The 21,291-nt window shown below is 39.9% G+C and overlaps 1 protein-coding gene across 4 annotated transcripts; it reads left to right on the top strand.

Annotated features, from left to right (window-relative positions):
• Positions 1 to 231: 231 nt before the first annotated feature.
• tom1l2a (target of myb1 like 2 membrane trafficking protein a) lies at positions 232 to 21,191 on the top strand. Of its 4 annotated transcripts, XM_029438042.1 has the most exons (16): positions 232 to 316; positions 5,677 to 5,761; positions 7,113 to 7,191; positions 7,629 to 7,778; positions 9,064 to 9,198; positions 9,286 to 9,453; positions 9,691 to 9,807; positions 10,630 to 10,763; positions 11,261 to 11,303; positions 12,768 to 12,939; positions 13,394 to 13,508; positions 14,226 to 14,301; positions 15,090 to 15,164; positions 17,703 to 17,762; positions 18,279 to 18,315; positions 18,415 to 21,191. In XM_029438042.1, exons 1-16 carry the CDS (start codon positions 265 to 267, stop codon positions 18,567 to 18,569), a joined length of 1,653 nt encoding a protein of 550 aa, XP_029293902.1. In that variant the 5' UTR covers positions 232 to 264; the 3' UTR covers positions 18,570 to 21,191. The 4 variants fall into 4 exon arrangements, with proteins under 4 accessions (XP_029293902.1, XP_029293903.1, XP_029293904.1 ...); XM_029438043.1 differs by lacking the exon at positions 17,703 to 17,762; XM_029438044.1 differs by lacking the exon at positions 15,090 to 15,164.
• Positions 21,192 to 21,291: the final 100 nt, after the last annotated feature.

Raw genomic sequence — 21,291 nt, forward strand, 5'->3', positions numbered from 1 at the left:
ATCGTTTTTTGTGTATTTCTGGTCATTTACATACAATTATGGTTACGATATCAAGTGAAATACATGTTAATATCATGGTTTATATGTTTAAAAATGTTTGTTGAACATAGCTTCCGTTGCTAAATATGACTGCTATTGATTACAGCCTATAGGTATTGAGCATTCTATTTTTTGACCAATAGCATCTCTCTGTGGGCGGAGCTTGGTGGTACCGCCTCTGAGCCTCAGCCTCTGTCAATCCCGAGCGGATTGTTTGTTGTCAAAATGGAGTTCTTACTTGGAAATCCGTACAGCACTCCCGTGGGCCAATGTATAGGTACGTTAGCCTTGAAATTATTTATTACATATGTGATACTTCCTCTTCCATAGATAGTGTGAGCATGGACAAACATTTGGTGTTCTACTACGAGGATTTACGTTACGAAAATAGCGAGCTAGCAAGCATCATCGCAGCAAACGTCATCCACTTGGAATGAGCAGCTGATGTTAGCCAGCTAACCCACCTAATTTAGTCCGCTGTAATCACAAGTGCAACACACTCTGTATATGTGTAGACAATACAATGCAATTTTCAAGGAAATTAAAAGAGATGCGATTGCATGGGCGGTGTAGTGACACGGCTCAAAGTTGAAGTTCAATATTTCCATACATCCTGAACAATAGTTGACCACACTGCTTGGTCAGCCTTGTTGTTTTTAAGTAATATATTTTAAATCTTAAGGCTCTGTGCTGTGGTGCATATTTGTCCTCCAGATGAGAAGAGAGGCATGTGGCCTACCACATCCCTTTGGTGTGGCTGCATCTCTTTTTGCATCTTGCTTGTTGTTTGCAAAACTGCTTTGAGATTTAAAAATCTGCGAATTTTATAATAATAATCTGGGTACAACAATATATATAATATATAATTGTTTCCTTATCAGTTTATTAAATCTTGTAAGGCTCAGTGATGAGGATGTATCCACTCTAGTAATATCTTCCACCCCAGTACACTATAATAACAACATCATTACTGTTTTTTATCTAGACAGCACCACCATTGGTTCTGTAAAGATCATTTCCTACCTTAACTTGACTCTATAGCATTTACCCTCTTTATTTGGTAACTGTTTTGAATGTATTTCTAATGTTTATGCAGTTATGTAAACGACGTTTTAGTTTAAGTCCCTGCAAAACTGATGTGCACCAAACATTTACAACTCACAATGTTGATTTGTCGAGTGCTGCCCTTTTATAAATAAATGCCTGTCTGTAGATCTCAGACTTTCAGACGTTCTTGCCTGATCTGTTTTTCAGTTCCCAGTGATAGAAAGTTAGTAGCTCCTTAGTGCACTGGATGGAAACAGTTTGGAGGAAGGACCTCTATAGAAGTTAGAGGAGCCTTTGAATTGTTGCCCACCACCCGCCGGTCAGCTGCTTTGTGCCATGTCATCCAAGATGGCCCTCAGCTACCAACTGTGAGCTTCGTCTCAAGCATTTTGCTCGACAGAGGTCCTTCTAGGACATGCCGTGGGCCGTATGCAGCACATCTTGGATTTCCCCACTTCACAGACATGGCTGTATCTCCAGCCTGATCTCTCCGGTTGAGTTGCTGCTCTGCGCTGAGTTGTACAGCTAGCTGTCTGTCTGGCTGTTGCAGTGGTACTGTACACTACAGTGGCAGGGCACAGGATCAGCTTACCTGAGAGAGAGAGAGAGAGAGAGAGAGAGAGAGAGAGAGAGAGGGAGACAGAGAGAGAGAGAGAGAGAGAGAGATATGCATTGTGAGGAACTTTTTTCATTCCCAAGTGACTGAGAAGTAGGTGGAGGGGTTAGAGGTGGTGAATGAATTATCTTTTCTCTTCTTTTCGCAGCTTTATGTTCAAGGCACGTTGCCCACTTTTCTCCACCGCTGTACTGTTTTTTCCTAAAGATAAACATATTGGTCAGAGGCTATTAGCACAGTCTGTCAGTCAGTGAGTGGTACTGGTAATGCAGTAGTTCATTCACAGATTAAGATTGTACAATGCAATACATTGTAATGCACCATGGAGAAAGTACATTAAAAGAAACCTCCCCTGTTTTTAATGAAGCACTTTTTATATGGGAATCTATAGAGTTTTGTAGTTAGGCCGAAGGGTCAGTTTGCCATGTCATTAAGTCTGGTATCCACTGACTATTTTCCTTTTGCAGAATATCATACAAGAGTTCAAAGTCTAAATTGAATAATTTCTTCCAATATTCGAGCAAAAAGAATCCTCTGAATGCAGGTTAATTCTCTGCTAAACATCTCTGTACAGCCATTTTCAATATTTAGGCGACAAGCTTTTGGCAAAAGTGAGCAAATACAATAAAGACATACAAAGACAAGTGGAAAGTGTGTAGAGAAAGGAAGTCTTAAAAGGACAAGAACGTGGAGAAATGGGGCCAGAGAGGGACAGAGATTTGTGGCTTTGTTGGCAGCGGATGGCACAGCCTGCCACCGGTAAAGCCATGTGATCGACTGGCTTCACTGGTGTGTCGATTCCTAGTACTGGGGGGATTGACACAACACCATGAATGAATGCACTCAGCGGGAATTTAACTTCATTAGCAAGGCTCTGATTGTTCAGAGTCGTTCCAGCTCATTTCACATGGAGAGATGCGATTTCTTTACTCTTTTCTTGCCTGCTCTGCCCCTCGTGCTCTGCCCTGTCTTGACCTGACAATCTACTTGAGGAGATTACATGGGACATCCCAGTACCAGTAGCTGGTTAATTCCTCCAATCTTATGCTTTATGTGCAGCCTAACACCCAGACACAGCACAGTGATTTTAAGTGCGGTTCATGCTGAAATTCACTTTTATTCTCTCTATTTCTGTAGATAAGTGTGTTTGCAGGTGGGACTCAGAGTTTACCCCCCCCCAAAAAAAAAAAAGAAGAAGAAGAAATAAATAAGAAGATGCCTGTCTCTCGGTGCTTGCTCAGTCTGTGACAAGTTTATCAGAAAGCAGAGGTAGAGCATGAATAAGTCATGGCTGTCAGTCTTTTCCAATGTTGAGCCTCCCAGAAGGAAGGCAACATGGCCCAGTGAGAGGCTCTTGGCCTGGGCATGACAGCCTGCTCTGGGCCTCTGGGCTTCAGGGAGAGGAGCTCCTCCTGTCCAAACTCAAGAGTCGTCTAATGAGAATCTATTGAGTGTCAGTCACAGGAACTCGGTCACAGCTCACTTTGGTAGAAAACCTTTTTTCTTTACTGTTCCACTGTGAAATTCGCCCCAGATGACTGCAATCCTGAAAGATATCAGCTTTCACTGACATGATGGATGGATTCAGGGGACGGGAGAGGAAGGAGGTGACAGAGCGAGGAACGCAGCGATGACTGCAATGCCTGTTCATCACTGTAGCTTCTCACAGTCTGGATCACATTATTTCCTGGCTGTAGCCAAAATGCTCTTAAATGGAAGGGTGGAGTTTTAAAGCAGCAGGTCTCAGTGGCTTCTGTTTTTCAGCTGCTATACCAGTTATGACCGAGTACACACAACCACATCACACCCACAACCAGCTTCACTTTCCTGCGAGATGTTGTGGTTCCTCTTTCTGACTGACTGTTTGGTCCATTTAGTTAATTGACTAGAGTTGGAGGCATCGGAGCAACAGGTGGTGCATAGTATTTTTATTCATGAGAGTTTCTTGCGAGACTTGAAGACTACAATGATGTTAAGAACTACATTTAATAAAGAGTTTCAGTAGTCTGACCGGTCTCGTCTCCTGATCCTCTACCCAAGATTTCATCCCAACGCTTCTGACAGATTAGTTTCCAGTTATGTTCTTAACTAATCACCTCAAAAAGAAACTATAAAATAAGAAAGCACTTTTACTAGAATTTATAATTGAAATAACAAACATCTAGAGTAGATTTTTTTGTAGGACATCCTATCATGTTGTAGTTGTTTTACTATATTATTATTAAGATTATAATTTTACACATTTTTACTGTCATTTTGTCAGTTATTAAAGATGTTTTTTTCCTCTTAATAGTTACTTATTGTAGTTGTATAATTAATATATAATGTTACAGAGAAATACACTTGATTTTAAGCCAAGTTTATAGAGGATTTAAATCGCAGAAACTTTGGCTGAATAATAAGTGACATTACAGAGGAAAGTATGTCACCGCATGCTGACTTGCTTACACAACAGTTTTACTTTCGATGTTATGTAAACCACGGGTTGCTTTAATTAGTCTGCATCGACTTCAGCACAGACGATAACCGAGCATGACCAAAAAATGCAGCATCATCTGGCAATGTGCAAATAGTGGATCAGGTATTAAAACTAAAATGTACGGGGACTGGCTCTCCCGAACCTAAAGGAATACTTTCATGCAGCACAACTACGTCCGCTCGTTTACTGGTGCAACTCTGATCGCTGGAAAGAGCTGGAGACATTGAAGTGTTTGCATCTGGGTCCCCAATTCAACCACTCGTAGGGCAAAGACAAATTCCTCCCCATATTAAAGAAAAGAGAGACTTAGACCCAATCACAACATTTACATTAGATATATGGTCCATTATTAAACAATTGAAAGTGGGAAGGGAACTTGGACTATTAGACTGGATAGCTTATGACAAAGGATTCAAAGCAGGTAACTCCGACTGTAGATTCAAACAATGGACAGAAAAAGGTTTAACAGCCGTACGCAGTTATCCATAAGGGAGAAATGAGAAGCTTTCAAGACTTGAAAAACAGATTTGATCTAGAAAACCAAGACTTATTCAGATATATGCAAATGAGGGATTACTATACAAAAAGAAGAAGAAATACATCCTATTGTAAAGAGCTTACCATGATTCTATTTCCAAAGTTGTGTCAACCCTGTACTCTTGTTTGATGGAAGCTAAAAAGGATTCAACACTTAATGTAAGAACTAAATGGGGAAAATCAGTAGTAAACAAACAAACAGTCAACAGCAATGCTGGAGACTCTGCATGCATATGAAATCTAACCACACACATGTTTTTTTTGGAGCTGCACGAAAATTCAACCGTTCTGGGACTGTGTACAGTCTGTTCTGTGTGAGGTGTGAGGTTATGGAATCCCACGAACCTGTCTTGTACTGTACCTGGGACATATGGAAGGATCTGTTCATGTAGGGTTAGGGTTATCAATACCTGGTTACCTGATTCTCCTTGCCGCTGGAAAGAAGGCGATCACAAAGAACTGGCTAAAAGCTGATGCACCAGTCTACAAACAATGGCTGAACATTATTGGTGATATCCTAATAATGGAGAAACTCACATACAGGTTAAAGGTTATGGAAGACACATTTCTCAAAGGCTGGGGGAAATGGTTAAGATACATATCTAAAAAGGAGAAATAAAACACTAAGTATTATTTGATTATATTGTAGAATGTCCCCATTCAGGCACTGATCACTTTAGTAACTTTCAGTAAAAAAAAATAAATGTACTTCCGTGCCAGCCACCCTCAGGTTTGGGTTGTCAAGTAGCCAAGAATAATTATTGACTATTACTGAGATACAACTAAACTATCTACAGACAGGACCTATGCTTACATACATTTTTTAGGGGCACTGATACCCTTAAATGAAACCTAAATGCAAAGGTAGAGACAACAATTAAAGGGCACAGTTTTAAGTTTTCTTATTAAAGAAATATCATTATAAATATTCTGTTGAACCGTTTGTGTTTTCCACCAGAGAGAGCCACAGATGGAGGCCTACAGAATGAGGACTGGACCATCAACATGGAGATCTGCGATATCATAAACGAGACAGATGAGGGGTGAGCAGCTACACACCTTCTAGAAGTTTATCATTGTTGGGTTTTAATTTGCTTTAACAACGTTCTGTAGTAAAAATAGTTCTGGTCCATGAATCGGTCAGTTTTGTCACTCTGGCTGACTGAGTGACTCAAGCAAATAATACACTGACTGCTGTGCTTCACCAGCAGACACCACACCACAGAACGTCTTTTGTTTTCTGTACGTGTCACTGACTGAATGAATGAATGAATGAAATTCTTATGCCTGCATTAAAATGATGTATAATGATGAGAATGTAAATTCACAATTTTTGTTTCTTTTTATCCAGATTAGGTTTTGTATTCAAGCATATCATTTCCGTTAAAACATATAGTTTGTTTAATTTTGCACTTTTATAGCTTTCTTAGGCATATTAACCCTAAATACATTTAATCGTCAAGGGATCCCATACAATATCTCCGTTATGCCGAGTGTGTTCTTTTCAGGAAGTATATTGGAATATGTCTTTTTTCCATTTTTCCCTCAGCACTTTCCCTTTTGTCTTTTTTCTGCTGCTTTTCACATTCTTCATGCCTACACACACTCATTGTCTTGGCATGCAACATGGGGCCCTCTCTGTCACACACACACACACACACACACACACACACACACACACACACACACACACACACACACACACACACACACACACACACATAGCCACACAGAGAAAGAGTTCAGCTTCAGAGAACACAGAACGTTTTGTATTCAAGATGTTTCAGCGAGACAATGTCTGGTGAGCAGATTTAAACTGGAGGTTTGGGAAAGTCTGCGACTGAAAATTCCTTTTTTTGTGAACATAATGTTGTCTCAAAACATGCTACTGGGTGCTGAAACAAGATAGAACAAAACCGACGCACCATCCAAAAACAAACAAAAAGTCACCGTAACACCAAATCCGAAACAAACACACACATACATATCATACATATCAGACTTTATGCGCCACCACCATCCATTTCTGTCTATTTCATCTCCCACACTCAATGAATGCACCGTAGCTCATGAAAGAGTTCATAACAGCTTATTACATCTCATCTGCAGTGAAGAGACGGGCAGTGTGAGGCAGAAAGCCAACCTGAAGTCTTAACGCATGGACAGCTTTGATCTGGCCTTGGGAGAAAACAGAGAGTCACTTAGAAAGAAAAGAGAGAAACAGATGGTGTGACGGCACTTCTCTGTCTTTGTCAAACAGTTCTGCTGACAGACTGACTGGCATCTGTTATCGTGGCACAGAAAATAATTTATGCCAACAAAGTCAAAGATGTTATGCCTACTCTCAGCTGGGGTGCTTCATCCAGCTGTGTCTTCTCTCCTGTTCGCCTCCAGGCCAAAAGACGCCATGCGGGCACTAAAGAAGAGACTTGGTGGCAACAAGAACTACAGAGAAGTGATGCTGGCGCTAACGGTGAGAAGTTATACTTTTAGATTGGTTTAATTGTAAAACTGGCATCAAATTTACCAGACACATCCAACATTACGTGATGGTTTATTCTCAGGTAGCCGTGCAAAGTTCAAAGTGTTTCAGTGTGTAGGCCACATTAAAGGATTGCACCCTGCTTAAAACTTTACTTCTCCAGATCTTTCACTATGTCTCTCCTCCCCGACCACTGTCAAAGCGATGTATTTCTGTCTGATATTTCTCCTCTTTCATTTTGTTTATAGCACCTTTTGAGCTGTGTTCATATCCACCCACATCTTTGATAGCTAGTACTCTGTGTGATGAAAGCATCCTGAATGAGAAGTCTTACTTTTCTCAGCTGTCTCTCACAAGCTTTCCTGCTTTCCAGTTTGTATTTAATTTGCTAGGCTTCTGTCCTTGTTTAATCTTCTCCCTCTCTGCAGGTATTGGAGACATGTGTGAAGAACTGCGGTCACAGGTTTCATGTGCAGGTGGCCAGCAGAGATTTCATCGATGGTGTGTTGGTCAAAGTGATATCCCCCAAAACCAATCCTCCAACCATCGTACAGGACAAAGTGCTGGCGCTCATACAGGTATTGGGGCTTTCTCAGCTACTGCTGTTTTATTATTATTATTATTATTATCATTATTATCATTATTATTATTATTATTATCATTATTATTATTATTATTATTATTATTATTATTATTATTATTATTATTATCATTATTATTATTATTATTATTATTATTATCATTATTATTATTATTATCATTATCATTATTATTATTATTATTATTATTATTATTATTATTATTATTATTATTATTATTATTATTATTATTATTATTACCATTATTTAGATATTTCCGGGTAAAAGGTACAAAGAAAATGCACAGCCTATAGCTCAATTCACAAATGAGCCACACTTCCACTGCAACAGTGGGTGATGCACGACATTATGAAATCATGTTGTTAAATGACAGGTGTCCTGCTCAGTGTGATAGTAACAGTCAGCTTTATAAATGGCATCAAGTAGGTCAGTGGTATACTCTGGGAAGCCAAGTGGCCGCCGCATGTTGCACTCTCCAGGTGTTGCACCACAGACTGCAGACTCCTCTCCTGTTACCTGAGGTCACCTCGGTCGACAAGTGGTGTTCTCCGTCTCTCGTTCCTCTGTCCTCTATTTATAGGGATCTGTTGAAGGAGACTCCTCTTTTAGACATCGTCTTTCTGTCCATTGCGCGGTGTGTGTTTCTTAACCATTTATTTTTTGTTTTGTTTTGTTATGGAGGTATGTTAAACGTTATCATGATGCATTCAAATGTAAAAAAATAAAATAAGTTGTAACATTTAGTTTTTGGCAGAAGGAAAAGGAAGGACCTGTTATACTTCCTAACTCGAGCTCTAAGCAGCTTATAATACATAATTAAACCTTTTTTAATCAAGGCAAATATTTAAATACAAATAATATCATTTTTTCCTAATCATTAGAATAGTGTGTTTTTTATGCAGGTAACCACGGTAGATGAAAATAACAAAGGATACCATTTTAAATGTTATAACGCTTTACACTGACTTTGGTTTGTCATTATTCTTTCGGGACAGTTAGTGCCTTGGATGAGTGGCACATTTTGAAAAATGTTATCCTCCTTTCCATAATTCCTAACAGCTGGCATGTGTTTGGCAAACAATTTGTGGACTCTGAAAGTTGGCTCTTGGCCACCTGTGAAATGTGAGAGCAGACAAGAAAACATGCGTGAATCCCAGAAATCAATAGGTACTAACAAAATAAGAAGAAATCGTGGATACTCATTTATATCGCTTCCTACATGAGGCCCATTATGTGTGTTTGTTTGTTTGTTTGTTTGTGGCAGGCCTGGGCTGATGCCTTCAGGAGTTGCCCTGATCTAACTGGTGTGGTCCACATTTATGAGGAACTGAAGAGGAAAGGCATTGAGTTCCCCATGGCAGACCTGGATGCATTGTCTCCCATCCACACACCACAGAGGGTGAGAAGAAAACCCACCGACAGCACAAACACATACTGTATGTATATTCACACAGCAATATCCTCAGGGTTATTTTGTTTCTTCCAGGGAACACCAGAGGTGGACCCAGCCATGCTCAAGTACCTAACCCCTGTCTCACCTGCCGTCGTGACTCCTAAACCTTCCCCGACCCCGACCCCGACCCCGACCCCGACTCCTGCCTCCACCATGCAGGCCGCCCACATGCCCAGCCCCATCACAGCAACCCCTGATCAGGTGAGGGCCGTCGACAGCAACCTTTGACCAGTGAAATCAACTTTCTGCTGCGCTTTCACCAACGTTTGTCAGTAAGGCAGAACTATGCAGAGTTTAGTTTTAAAATGCAAAGATTAAAGGAGATTACGAGGTTTTATGACTGACTCAATCGACTGCCTTCAAGAACATTTGCAGCACTGCCGATACTGAATAAGCCCTGACTGTGTCTGGATGACCTTTGACCTTCTGTGCTTTTAGATCGCCCGGCTGCGCAGTGAGCTGGACGTAGTGAGAGGAAACACCAAAGTCATGTCGGAGATGCTCACAGAGATGGTGCCGGGGCAGGAAGATGCCTCTGATCTAGAACTGCTTCAGGTTAGAGGCGCATGAATACATTATGAGGTCTATTTTCACCAAGCGGAATTACATCTTTAAGAGACTCTTTAAAGACTTTAAGTGTTTTAATGTTTAATGTGGTTTTTAAGTTGAAGTGGTTTCAAAGATAAAACACGGAAGGCAAATCCAGTCTGAGCAAGAAAATGTTATTTATTTATTTGTTGTACTTTATATGAAAAGGTCTGTCAAGAGATCATGCTAGCATCCCTGCAATCTGAAACAAAACAGAAAGAGATATGTCTCTATGAATCCCCACAGACTGTAAAATGAGTTTACTCGGATAGTAAAAAGCTTTCTGACATTGCATGCCAGCTGTAAAGTGTTGGAATTGTTTGCAGCCACTAGAGGGAGTAGTGTGTTTAGTTTTATGAGGAAACGATCAACTCACACACAACTTATCAAGAGTCAGTTGGCTGTGGTAAAATTCCTAGAATTGGCAATCAACCAGCAGTATAGAAACTCAAGCACAGTGTAATCTCCTAAAGCCAAATCCACTCGGTATTTGTGTCAGCTGCAAGGATCTGGCCTCGTGCCAGCTGTAATGGTTATGTGGTACCTTTTCTCACTTTTTCTTTCTTTCTTTTTCCAACTGCTCAACATTTAATGCCTTTAAAGAAAATATACGTACGCTATATTTATTGTGCAGTTATTTCTTCCAGATTTAGAAACAATGGCGTATTATATTGTATGTGGATGCCAAAATAATTGTATTCTCTATAGCTTTCTCCCTCCCCCTTTTGTTTCTCTTACTATCTATGGATTTACCAATGAATTTATTGATCAAACTGTTGATCTATCAAGGAGCTGAACAGAACATGCAGGGCTATGCAGCAGAGGGTGGTCGAGCTGATTTCACGCGTCTCTAACGAAGAAGTGACTGAGGAGCTGCTACATGTCAATGACGACCTCAACAACATTTTCCTCCGATATGAGAGGTGCGATCAGACTTTATTTAAGGGCTGACATGACATGCTTGGTTTTGTTAGGGTGCCGCGAACAGAACTTTATTTTGGAAATCTTTCAATTATCTTTGATGTCCGTACAATTTTTACCTGTCCAACAAAACTAGATGATTTTGCGAAACCCAATGTGTAAGATCAAGACCAATATGTTTAATGGATAAGTAGTTGATGTTAATTCCCTTAATACATGATTTTAAAGAGGAGGCTCCAGCTGTGATTATACCCAAGCTTGCCAAAGAAAAATCCAAATTCTGAGAAAACATGCACAGATGACACATGAACATTGGACACGGATTTTTCACGCTCAAACACTACAAAGTGAAAGAGCTTGTATGAAGATTGTTCCTTTTTAAACATTCTGCAGCTAAACTGTCTCTTTCACGAGGTTTCTGAAGATGAAAGATGATGTGAGCACTTGAACGTCACAAAGCTTGTGGTAAAACATTCAAAGATTCGCGTTCTGCTCACAGGTACGAGAGGTACAGGTTGGGCAGAGCCGCACAGAACAACGGGGTGAGTACCATCAACAGAAAGTCTACATTCACAGAGCAGAAATCAATTACCAAAAACTATCTGACAAGATCGCTTGCTATGCGTTTTCTTTTTGCATGTTTTCAGAATCATTATTATTTGTAATTATTTTTAATTACATCTGCATTTGCATCCCCTTTGCTAGTTTGTCTAATGTTAAGGATGCTATGAGGGATGTTTTAAACAAATCCATCCGCACATTTGTTGTGCTCGTTTTTTACCATTTGAGTATCTGAATTAAACATGACTATTTATAATAACATACACAACAATCTACTGGAGCATTAATATTTAATACAAGGGAATTGCATTTTGAGCTTTATCAAAACTGGAAGAGCAAAGCAGAACTCGACCCAATCTGCTATTTAGAGTGTACATTCGCCAGTATCAGTGATTCGCCAGAGGCTACATCCCACATAGCGATTTGTGTTGATCTTTCTGTTTGTTCTGTCTGTTTGTGTTGTGGCCAGCTGATGGAGGCAAGTATGACACCAGTACCAGGTTCAATGTGCTGGGATAAACGCAGTGATGAACGTTAACACGTCTGCTCTACTGTACGGAGCTATTGCTTAGACTAGTGTTTCTCAAACCTTTTTTCAGTAATGTACCAATTTTTGAAATATTTCTTCAGCCAAGTTACCCCCTGAACAGTGCAAGACATTTTTGTCAGGAAAAAGAAAAAGTCTATATGAAGTGGTAGAATAAAGTGCTGCAACGTCACTGTTTGATTTACTAAACAGCAACCTTGCAACTAAAAACACTTAAATGCTACAGTAAATGTTTAGTTTCCATCATTATGATTTTTTGTCATCATGCAATAACACTACGGCATTGTAGCTTACACATTTAGTGAGAAACATGAGCTTCCTTTTCACTTATTTCTCTATGTTTTCAGCTGTATTGCTGCTAACTTTCAAACACTAATCCATTTTCTATCTGTCATTCACCATCGAAACTGGATTTGACTGCATTTAGAAATACAATTTATTATTATTATTATTGAAAATAGGAAAATGTAATAAACAATGTTGTTTATCAAACTAACATTTACATTTAGTTAACTTTAATAACTGATATCTACATTTCTTTTGACTGAAGTATTCCCAAGTACCCCATGGGAACTGGTACCCCCATTTGAGAAACACTGGCTTAGAGCCTTCAGTAGCACTGTGTGAAACTAGATACTTTGTGTCCTTCCCTTCGCTCCTTCTTGTTTATTCAACCCTCAGTATTGTTTCTGTGCATAGCCTCCACAACTACTGACCCTCAATGTTGTCTCAAACTGTGTAAATAGTCAATCCTGTAGAATTCCAGTAGTCTCTGTATACAAAGAGCCAACATGTATAAGCTTCCTTCATATCAAAAGCACTGTATATTGACGTTATTTACATCCATTCATAATTGTCGGCAGCCATCTTTCTTTTCCTCTTCCATGTCCCATTTCAGATGTTGAATGAGGCCACAGAGGACAACCTGATAGACCTGGGCCCGGGCTCCCCTGCTGTGGTGACGCCCAGGAACAGCTCCAGCCCTACAACACACTCCACCGCCGGGGCCACTGCCTCCCCAGCCCATAACCCCGCTACAGCCTCGCTATCATCTGCACTAGCGGGTATTGGTAAGAACAAATGTGTATCATGTCTGTCTTCCAGTGTGGAGAAACAGATTGTGCTCCAGGGTAGAAAATAACATATTTTCAGCGGGCGATTTTTATCTCTGATGTTTGAAATTTGGAGGAATTTACATACACAATCACACTATTATTTTGCTCCAACTATCATATGTTTACACTCTCTCACCAGAGTTGTAATATCCCTCCTTCCCAGTCTCTGCAGACCTGGCATTGGAGGATCAGCAGAGTGTAAAAAAGGCTCATAATCTGGCTACTAATGGGAAATGAGCCCAGCGACATCACTCATCGCTAGACACTCTTCCCTAGAAAGCCTCTGTGTGCTATAGTCCTCTGGTTGAAGCTTAGATATACTGTTGTTCTGTCTTGAATCTTTCTATATAATCGTGCATCTTGCTGTTCCCCCTTTTTAATGCTCTCCTCTCTTACCCTCCCGCTCCAGATGTAGCTTCAGACAGCGTGAGCGGTACCCTGTCCTCTCTACCAGGCCACAACAAGGATGACTTTGACATGTTTGCCCAGACCAGGACCAGCTCTCTGGCTGAGCAGCGCAAAAAGTAGGTCTAGAATTTATTTTGCTTCAGGGGCAGCTCAGATCAATCCGGGTGCCATTTATTTTAATTAATTGGATATTCATAAACATTTATATTTAAAATAACATCCACCCATGGGCACTTTTACTCTGTTTGTTCTCTGATGTTCGATGTATACAAGTTTTTTTTTCATGATGAAGTTTGAACTTTTTGATGTCCTGCCCTCACTACATCGACGTATGAGAAATATTCCCTCCTGCATTTGCTAAAATGTCTTTGAATAGCTCCAGAGTATAGATGTTAATCTGGTATTTTCTGTACCTTTAGCTGTAAATTTAACATTTTGGTGGAGCGAATAAAAGTGATAAAGTAAGGGCAAGAGAGAGTCTCCTTACTGCATTGCAAACATTGTCTATTTAGGCTACTTTCTCTCTTCAAATTGGTTCTTTCTTCTCTTTTCTCCAATCGTACGGGTTGTGTTCCAGTTCTTGATGAATGTTGCAAAATTGCATCTTTCTCCTCTGTGCTGTCTTATAAATGCAATATGGCCACAACTAATATAACAACTCTTATCAAACCCCATTGTTTGACCAGTTATTCATGGCAAAATCAAAATTGGTGAGCATTGTGGGAGAAGCAGTGAGGTATTGTTACTGTTTTACTGATTTTTTTTAACAGCGTGTAACAAATAACAAACTATTTTCATTGTCCTAACTGTGCTGTTTATGTTTTGGTGAACAGTGTAAAGTACGAGGACCCTCAGGCTCTGGGCGGCCTGGCCTCGGCTTTGGATGTGAGACAACAGAACGCAGGAGGGGTGAGTACACTGATGCATGTAGTTTGATACAGCTTTCACCTATATATGAAGTATGGGCGTTATTTAGATGGCTGATGAGCCCTTCCTGTACCAGTCGGTCCTCAGCCCTGGGTCACTCCCTGCATGTGAGGGTCTGTGAAACTGTATGTTCTACAGTGATACATTTGTCCTGCGTGAAGTGATACTCGAACTTTGATCAAACAAAATCCAATTCAAACAAAAGGGTTTGTGTATTTGACTGTTGCTATTACTGAATAGCTAAAGTAAATATCTTGCAATGTGAAAGTGTTGAGTGTGCATATATATATAAGTATAAGTAAGTACTCAAAATAGTATTTAAATATTAGTTCTAAAGTCAAACTTTGGTTTTTGAAGTCATTCTTCCTGCCGGAGCACATATTGCAATATATTTGCATGGTTATCTCTATGTACACTGATTCTCAAACCTGAACTGCCATGCACACACACATGCACACACACATTGCTGATTGCGCATACCATCTCTTTTTTAGTCACCTCAGGTGCCCTATGCCTCGTTCAGAGTTTTTACTTGAGGGAGTTCAAAGTCTTTTTTTCCCTTTTTATTTCCCATTTTCATCTTTATGGAATGAACCTTTCACCGTTTTCTTACGTTCTCCCCTCCTTTTCTACCACTTTTAAATGACAGCCGTCTCTTGCATATTTGACCTCTTCTCTGTCTGTCTCTCTCTCTGCACTGTGTGCTATGCTGTGATGGGGCTTGCTACTTTTCTTCTCTTGTGTAAGGTGTTGTTCTGTTGTTGATTCAGCCGAGTGTAAAAGGGGATGATAACCCAGCAGATCAGGAGCTGCCCATAGACAGCTGGCTTATTACCCAAGGAATGGTGAGGACTCCATCCTCAGTGTGTCCTCCTACCCCTCCCTCGTGTTCACCATCACCCCTGCTCTCAACCTCCTGCGGCATCATCCATAACCCTTCATAAGCTGCTCATCTCACTGCTCTGTCCTGGAATGCTCACAAAGCCCACACAGCAAAGTTTTTCTACCTCCATGTCAAGTACAGATGCTGTACTCTAGTGTTGGGCAATATGACGATACGTTAAAGGGATATTTCAGACTTTTTGAAGTGGGGTTGCATGAGGTACTTATACATAGTAAGTGTATTTTCTACAGTGGCTGGCAGTCTGCACGTCCCCAGTTTGGAGAAGCAGGCAGGATTACTGGGGGCACCTAAAAGATCAATATCAGTTTAAGTGTACACTATATCTAGAATGTTTTCATTGTGAGACCTTTCTGATGGGAGCTGAAGCCGTTATTTATGCTTGCTTCAAAGCCACTAGACTCCTTTGACTAAAACTGTCGCTTTAAACCAGCAACCTCTGCATACTGCAAGGTACAATTACAGTTTTTGTAAAAAAAAATCGTGGCTAAAGCTAAGTGGCTAAACATATGTTTTGCTGCTGCCCCCGTCCACAACGGTACATTTATTTTTCTTCCATGCTGGTCCACTCCTGTCTGTTTCTCCAAACTAGGGGCGTGCTGACCCCATCTACTGTTGGTAATACACAGACTATGGATAAGTAACTTGTACAACCCCACTTCAAAAAATCTGAACTATCTCTTCAGAATGTTAGCGATTTGTCAACCAGTGCTGATTAGTACGGCTTACGTGAGGTAGCAATCTCTTTAAACATCTGTTTTAGTGGTTGTATTAGGCTATGCAGGCAATCTTGCAAATCAATTAACAGGACTTTATTATAGCAAACTTTTGCATGATGAAGCATCTTGATTTGTATTTAATTCAGTGGATTAACCAGTGATGTAACATGACTTATATGATGATATAAGATTTTATCCAATTGCCTACTTCCATTTCACTCTATTGACATTAAACACTACACCCATTACTGAAGCTTTTTCACTTCCATGCCTCCACTTTGTGGATGGGTTAATGAGCCTGACGGGTCACCAGGAACTTCCATCAGCTCCATTCATCTCTTAACGGTCACACACTAAAACAGCAGGGAAGTACAGATACTTCTGCTACACAGCACGGTTAAATCAACAATGATGGACATTGTTAAAGTACTGGTAACATGTCATCCCAAAAAAGTAAGCAGGTGGTTTGCTGTGTGGTGGAGAGTATCTGTCAGTTGTCCTCTAACTGTCTTTAGATCTTAGATGTTAAACTTGAAATAATTAACGACAACCTAACACGTCTCACCCTAACCAGAAATAGATGAACTAACTAACATATGAATCACTAGTTGTAATATTTCTAACTATCTAATTGAGTTGTTATTACTGAATATTTGAGTATAAATGATTCCACAGTCATGATACGAACATACTTCCTATTGCACACTTTTCTACAGCATTGTCTCCCCTGTTCACACAGCTGCATGTGTTTAGTTATTTATTTATTTTCCGTGAATGACTTTCACTGCCCCAGCTTTTATTTTGAAAAGCTCCTTCACTGCTTTAACTTTGATCTCACAGGGAAACCCCACCCGTGTTTGTTTTGTAGTCTTTAACCGGGTCTCAGGAAAAGTTTTTTGTTTTCTCTATTCAACTTTGGGATCAGGTCAACGTCAAATGACTTCAACGCATAGGCAGTGAAAGGATGTGGAAGACTTAAGTGCTATCTTTGTAAACAAAAAGCGTGCACGTAGCTTTTCCAATTTCCCTGATTGTTACTCCTCATGAACTGTGACTCACAGTTTCTTGAGCCACTGTAAAAGTTTCCGTTTTTTTTCCAGTGACATATAATGCAACACACATTCCTAGCAGTCCGGATTCACTGTGATTGTTTGGTGCCCACACAAACTTGCGCCATCCACCGTGACGTGGCTTCATCGCATCATCACAGTCACTGCACGCCATGCAGCGGTCGCGTGTGTGTGTGTCTGCTCCATATATGTGTATGCCGTGGGATTGCCCTGCCTCTCGATGGTCCCTGTGCTTACAGCTTTTCCCCATCCAATCAATCTCTTAATCACGTTCAAGCGATTTGCTAATTAACTAATGATGTGGAATAATTAACACTGCTGTGTGACATTAGTCGGCAGCTGTTTAGCCATGTCAGCACCACCAAACTAATGAGAACAAAACACAACCTGGGAACTCCTGTTCTCATTGAAGACAGCTGAGTAGCAGATTGTTGCACATGATAAAACGATAGCAGCACAGACCCTGAGAGGGGTTGAGTGTGTCTTTTCAGAAAATGTTCTTTTTGTTCGTATTTTGATTTGTTTTCATTTGAAATCATCTTCCTCTCTGAGCCTTTGGTGATTCCTATTCTTGTTATTTTTGTGTTTGTGTGAGTGTGTTACAATTTTTGTTTTTGTTTTCGGGTTTGTTGGGTGTCTTTCTGTTGTGGGATTGGTGCTGCCCCTTGGTTTGTCCACGGCTTTGCTCCATAGATCCCCGTATCGCAGTCCTCTGTCATGGATGACATAGAGGAATGGCTCTGTGCTGACGTGGTGAGACTTCTTTACCTTGATTTATATCGTTTTCCTTCTTTCTCTCTCTTCTTCTTCTCGGTTTTGTTTTGTTTTTCTTGGACATTTCATCCATCCATCTCACATAACTCCGTTTCACTCACTGCAATCTAATGTACTTCCACCGATGACTTGCATACAACAGTTTACTGTGAGCTTTGACTTACAAATGCTAACATAGTTATCAAGTTAAAATTGCTGGTATGAGCTTCGTTAACTCGCATGTGGAGGTTGTGGAGTCGGGCTCCAGAAGGTTCCTTGTTGTCTTTGCCTGCGTCAAGTGTGTAAGGATGCATGGTTGACGGATCCTTCATGAACGACTTGTGTATGGTTTTGTGTGAACTTTGTGGGAAATTTACTTGTATGATACTTTAGTGTATCAACCTACTGTGTTGCCGACTGTACACTAAGGTTTACTTCTGTCTTTGAAACAAAGACGACTCCATTAACAATGCCAAAGTGTGTCCATTATCTTATGGCTTTTTTCCTTCTCAATAGAAAGGGGATGCAGCCGAGGAAGGGGTGACCAGTGAAGGTATAGACTCTGATCACAATTGCATACGTTCCACTTGCTGTAACATGTGTGAAGTTTTATTTTTTAATTTTCACCGTTTTCTCAATCTGTTTCTTTCAGAATTTGATAAGTTCCTAGAGGAGCGAGCAAAGTCATCAGATTCTCTGCCATCTCCCCCCGGAGCTAACCCTGCTCACCCTGCTCACCCTGCTCGTGCCCCTGATGGCTCCCACAAGAAGGCCGAGCGGACGGAGGATGCCCTCTTTGCCTTGTAGACTGTTTTCAGAGAACCTAAACCTCTCTCTAGGGGCATCTAAAGGTCCTCACCCTAAATGATTCCTCCCAAACAGTCCCATTTCATTGCTGACTGGCAGTGGTGTAGCAAGTGATCTCCACCTCCTTGTCATTCTCTCGCCACAGTGTTGCTCCAACATGCGGAGGTCCGGCACGTTTACTGCGTACAGCTGTGTTGCGCTTGACTATATATGGATGTATTAATCTGTTAGTGTGGGATGTATTACTCGCAGCCCCGCATCTCATTTGTAACGCTCCACCAAAGGAAGACAACCTAACTTGTCTGATGTGGTTTAAAAATGTGGTATATTACTGCGAAATGAATGGGAAAGATGTTCACTGCAGGTCCATGCATTGAGTCAATATGGAAGCATACAATTAGGATTATACTGTGTTGCTTTAACATTCAGCTAATTGCTAATTCGTGCATTTATTGTTTTAAAGGTTTGTTCGATACTATTTACTACTAGTGCTGTGGTTATGGTCAGTCCATGCATTTGTTTTCTCCACAAATACTCCAGTTACAGCTCTAGTCATGCTTTTAATACTGAGTTATGTGTGGATGGCAACATGTGTTGTTATTATTACCTGAAGCAGTGCGGACAAAAGATTTATGTTAGCAGGCTAGGAATACAATAGCTAAATCCTAGCTCCTCTTGTTGAGTGTATGACAGCAGTCCTTTAACCAAAGGGAATAAAGAACAACAAATCTAAAAAGCACTAGTTAGGATTCTCTGTTATGTATTTTAAATGGGTATGGTAAAGGAACAAGCCCATGGAATATTTCTAATCAGTCTTTTCAGTCCTCTGAAAAGCTACGATGAAAGAATTAGCTGCTCTTGAACAATTGGAAACACTTTTAGCCATTCCAAAGAATATTAAGGCTTTAATGACCAACTAGCACTGAATTTAGCCTGTCGAACAATAATCATGTTCATGTGTTATAAATGTTAAGGGATTATGAACAGTTTCCTTCCCCTGCTATATTAATGTCTGCACTTTGAAGCAAAAAAAAATCTGTATTTTGTCCGTTGTGTTTACAAGATGGCTACTATTTTTGTAGGGGATGGGAAATGGTCTTTAGATTGACTTCATTTTGCACATAACTTTTGTAACTGTAATTTCAGCGCTTGTTCACGTAGAAGCGGATCAATGGACAGTTAAACTTATGATTGCAAAAACAACATTAGAAAATAATATGCAGATGCAAGACACAATACGGCATTTAAATTATCAGCATAACTTACTGCTGGCACCATAATCAACTAACAGACAGAACGTATAGCTTACAAACATGCACTATTGTTAAGGATGTATTCATATTGGTAGATCTTCATTTACTCGAAACTATGTAATATATATATACCTCAAAATACAGGAATTTTAGTTTCTGTATCTGGTTAGAAATGTATTGGCTCATACTAATATCCAGAAGGCAGAGAGGTTTATGTATCATTTCATCCCCTGATTGTATTTTTTATAATTCATGTGAAAAAGAAAAAAAACATGTTCGGGTCCTTCATCATTTATCTTTTTGTGGTTGTGACTGAAGCTTGCAGCAAACAAATGCAATTGTACTTTCTTTGATTTGTGCAGTCAAAGACAAACTTTCATTCTTGATGTATTTTCATTCTAGTGTGATTCATCTGCTCCTGTTGGAGCTGCTGCCGAGCATTTCTGTGATTGACTGATTTCAGCAAAGTAGCTCTGACTGGAGTTTGTCTTTGATGTACTTAAGATCACACTTTTGAGGCAAAAAGCAATCCTGTCTTCATTCCAGCGCTTTTGCCGAGAATGGTTTGTTTTAACGTTTCTCTGCTCTTGAAAGTTTTTTTTTTTAAGTTTTTTTTTTTTTTACCCCTATTTAAGACCAAAGCCTTGTCAATCAAGGCATCCCAAGTTGTAAAAGCCAAAATTGCATCAACATTACTTACGTACAAGCCTTCCACTTGAGGGAAATATTAATTAATTTGTCATACTTGGTTAACATAAATGTAATGGTGACATTGCAAAAAAAAAAAATGTGTTTGCAAAAACATTATGATTAAATATTTAAATGTTTTTTAGTTGAGGATTAATGATTAATGAGATTTAACTTTTTCTTCAATGCTGTATGGTTACATATGGTTATATAGGTTTAATATGGTTGCCAGTTATCTGAGATAATAGCGTTACATTTACAATCGACCATTGTGTTCACTTTGAAAAACTTTTACCATGCAGGCTAAACAAAGAGTATTAATAAAAATGTACCAGAAGATCCTTTGAAAGGGAACTTAAGTATTTGTGTTTGTATGTTAAGTGTCTCTGGATCTGTTACAGAGTGTTTTGTTTTACTTGCTTTTATGAAGCTTAAGTCCTGATTGCAACATGTATTCCTCTGTTTTTTTGGCTATCTAAAAATGGTTACTGAATGTCTTTTAATACTGATGAGGCAGAACATTTAGCTGATGTTTTGTGTACATGGAAGACAGGCTTGTTTTTTGTTGGTAGGTGTCTCCATGTCTGTGTGGCTGTGCTGTCTGCTGCCATTACCAATGGTCAGATTTTGTTAATGCACGTATGTAACTGCCCAATAAAACACTAGCAATGTGTGACCTCTACCTCACAACTGTTTGTGGTTATTTTACAATCAAGGGATGTGTGACCTGCTTCTTCGTTCTTCCTCATGCACATACTGATGCAACCCGGCCTCAATCTTGC

Source organism: Cottoperca gobio, chromosome 8, assembly GCF_900634415.1.
Source record: "Cottoperca gobio chromosome 8, fCotGob3.1, whole genome shotgun sequence".
NCBI lineage: Eukaryota > Metazoa > Chordata > Actinopteri > Perciformes > Bovichtidae > Cottoperca > Cottoperca gobio.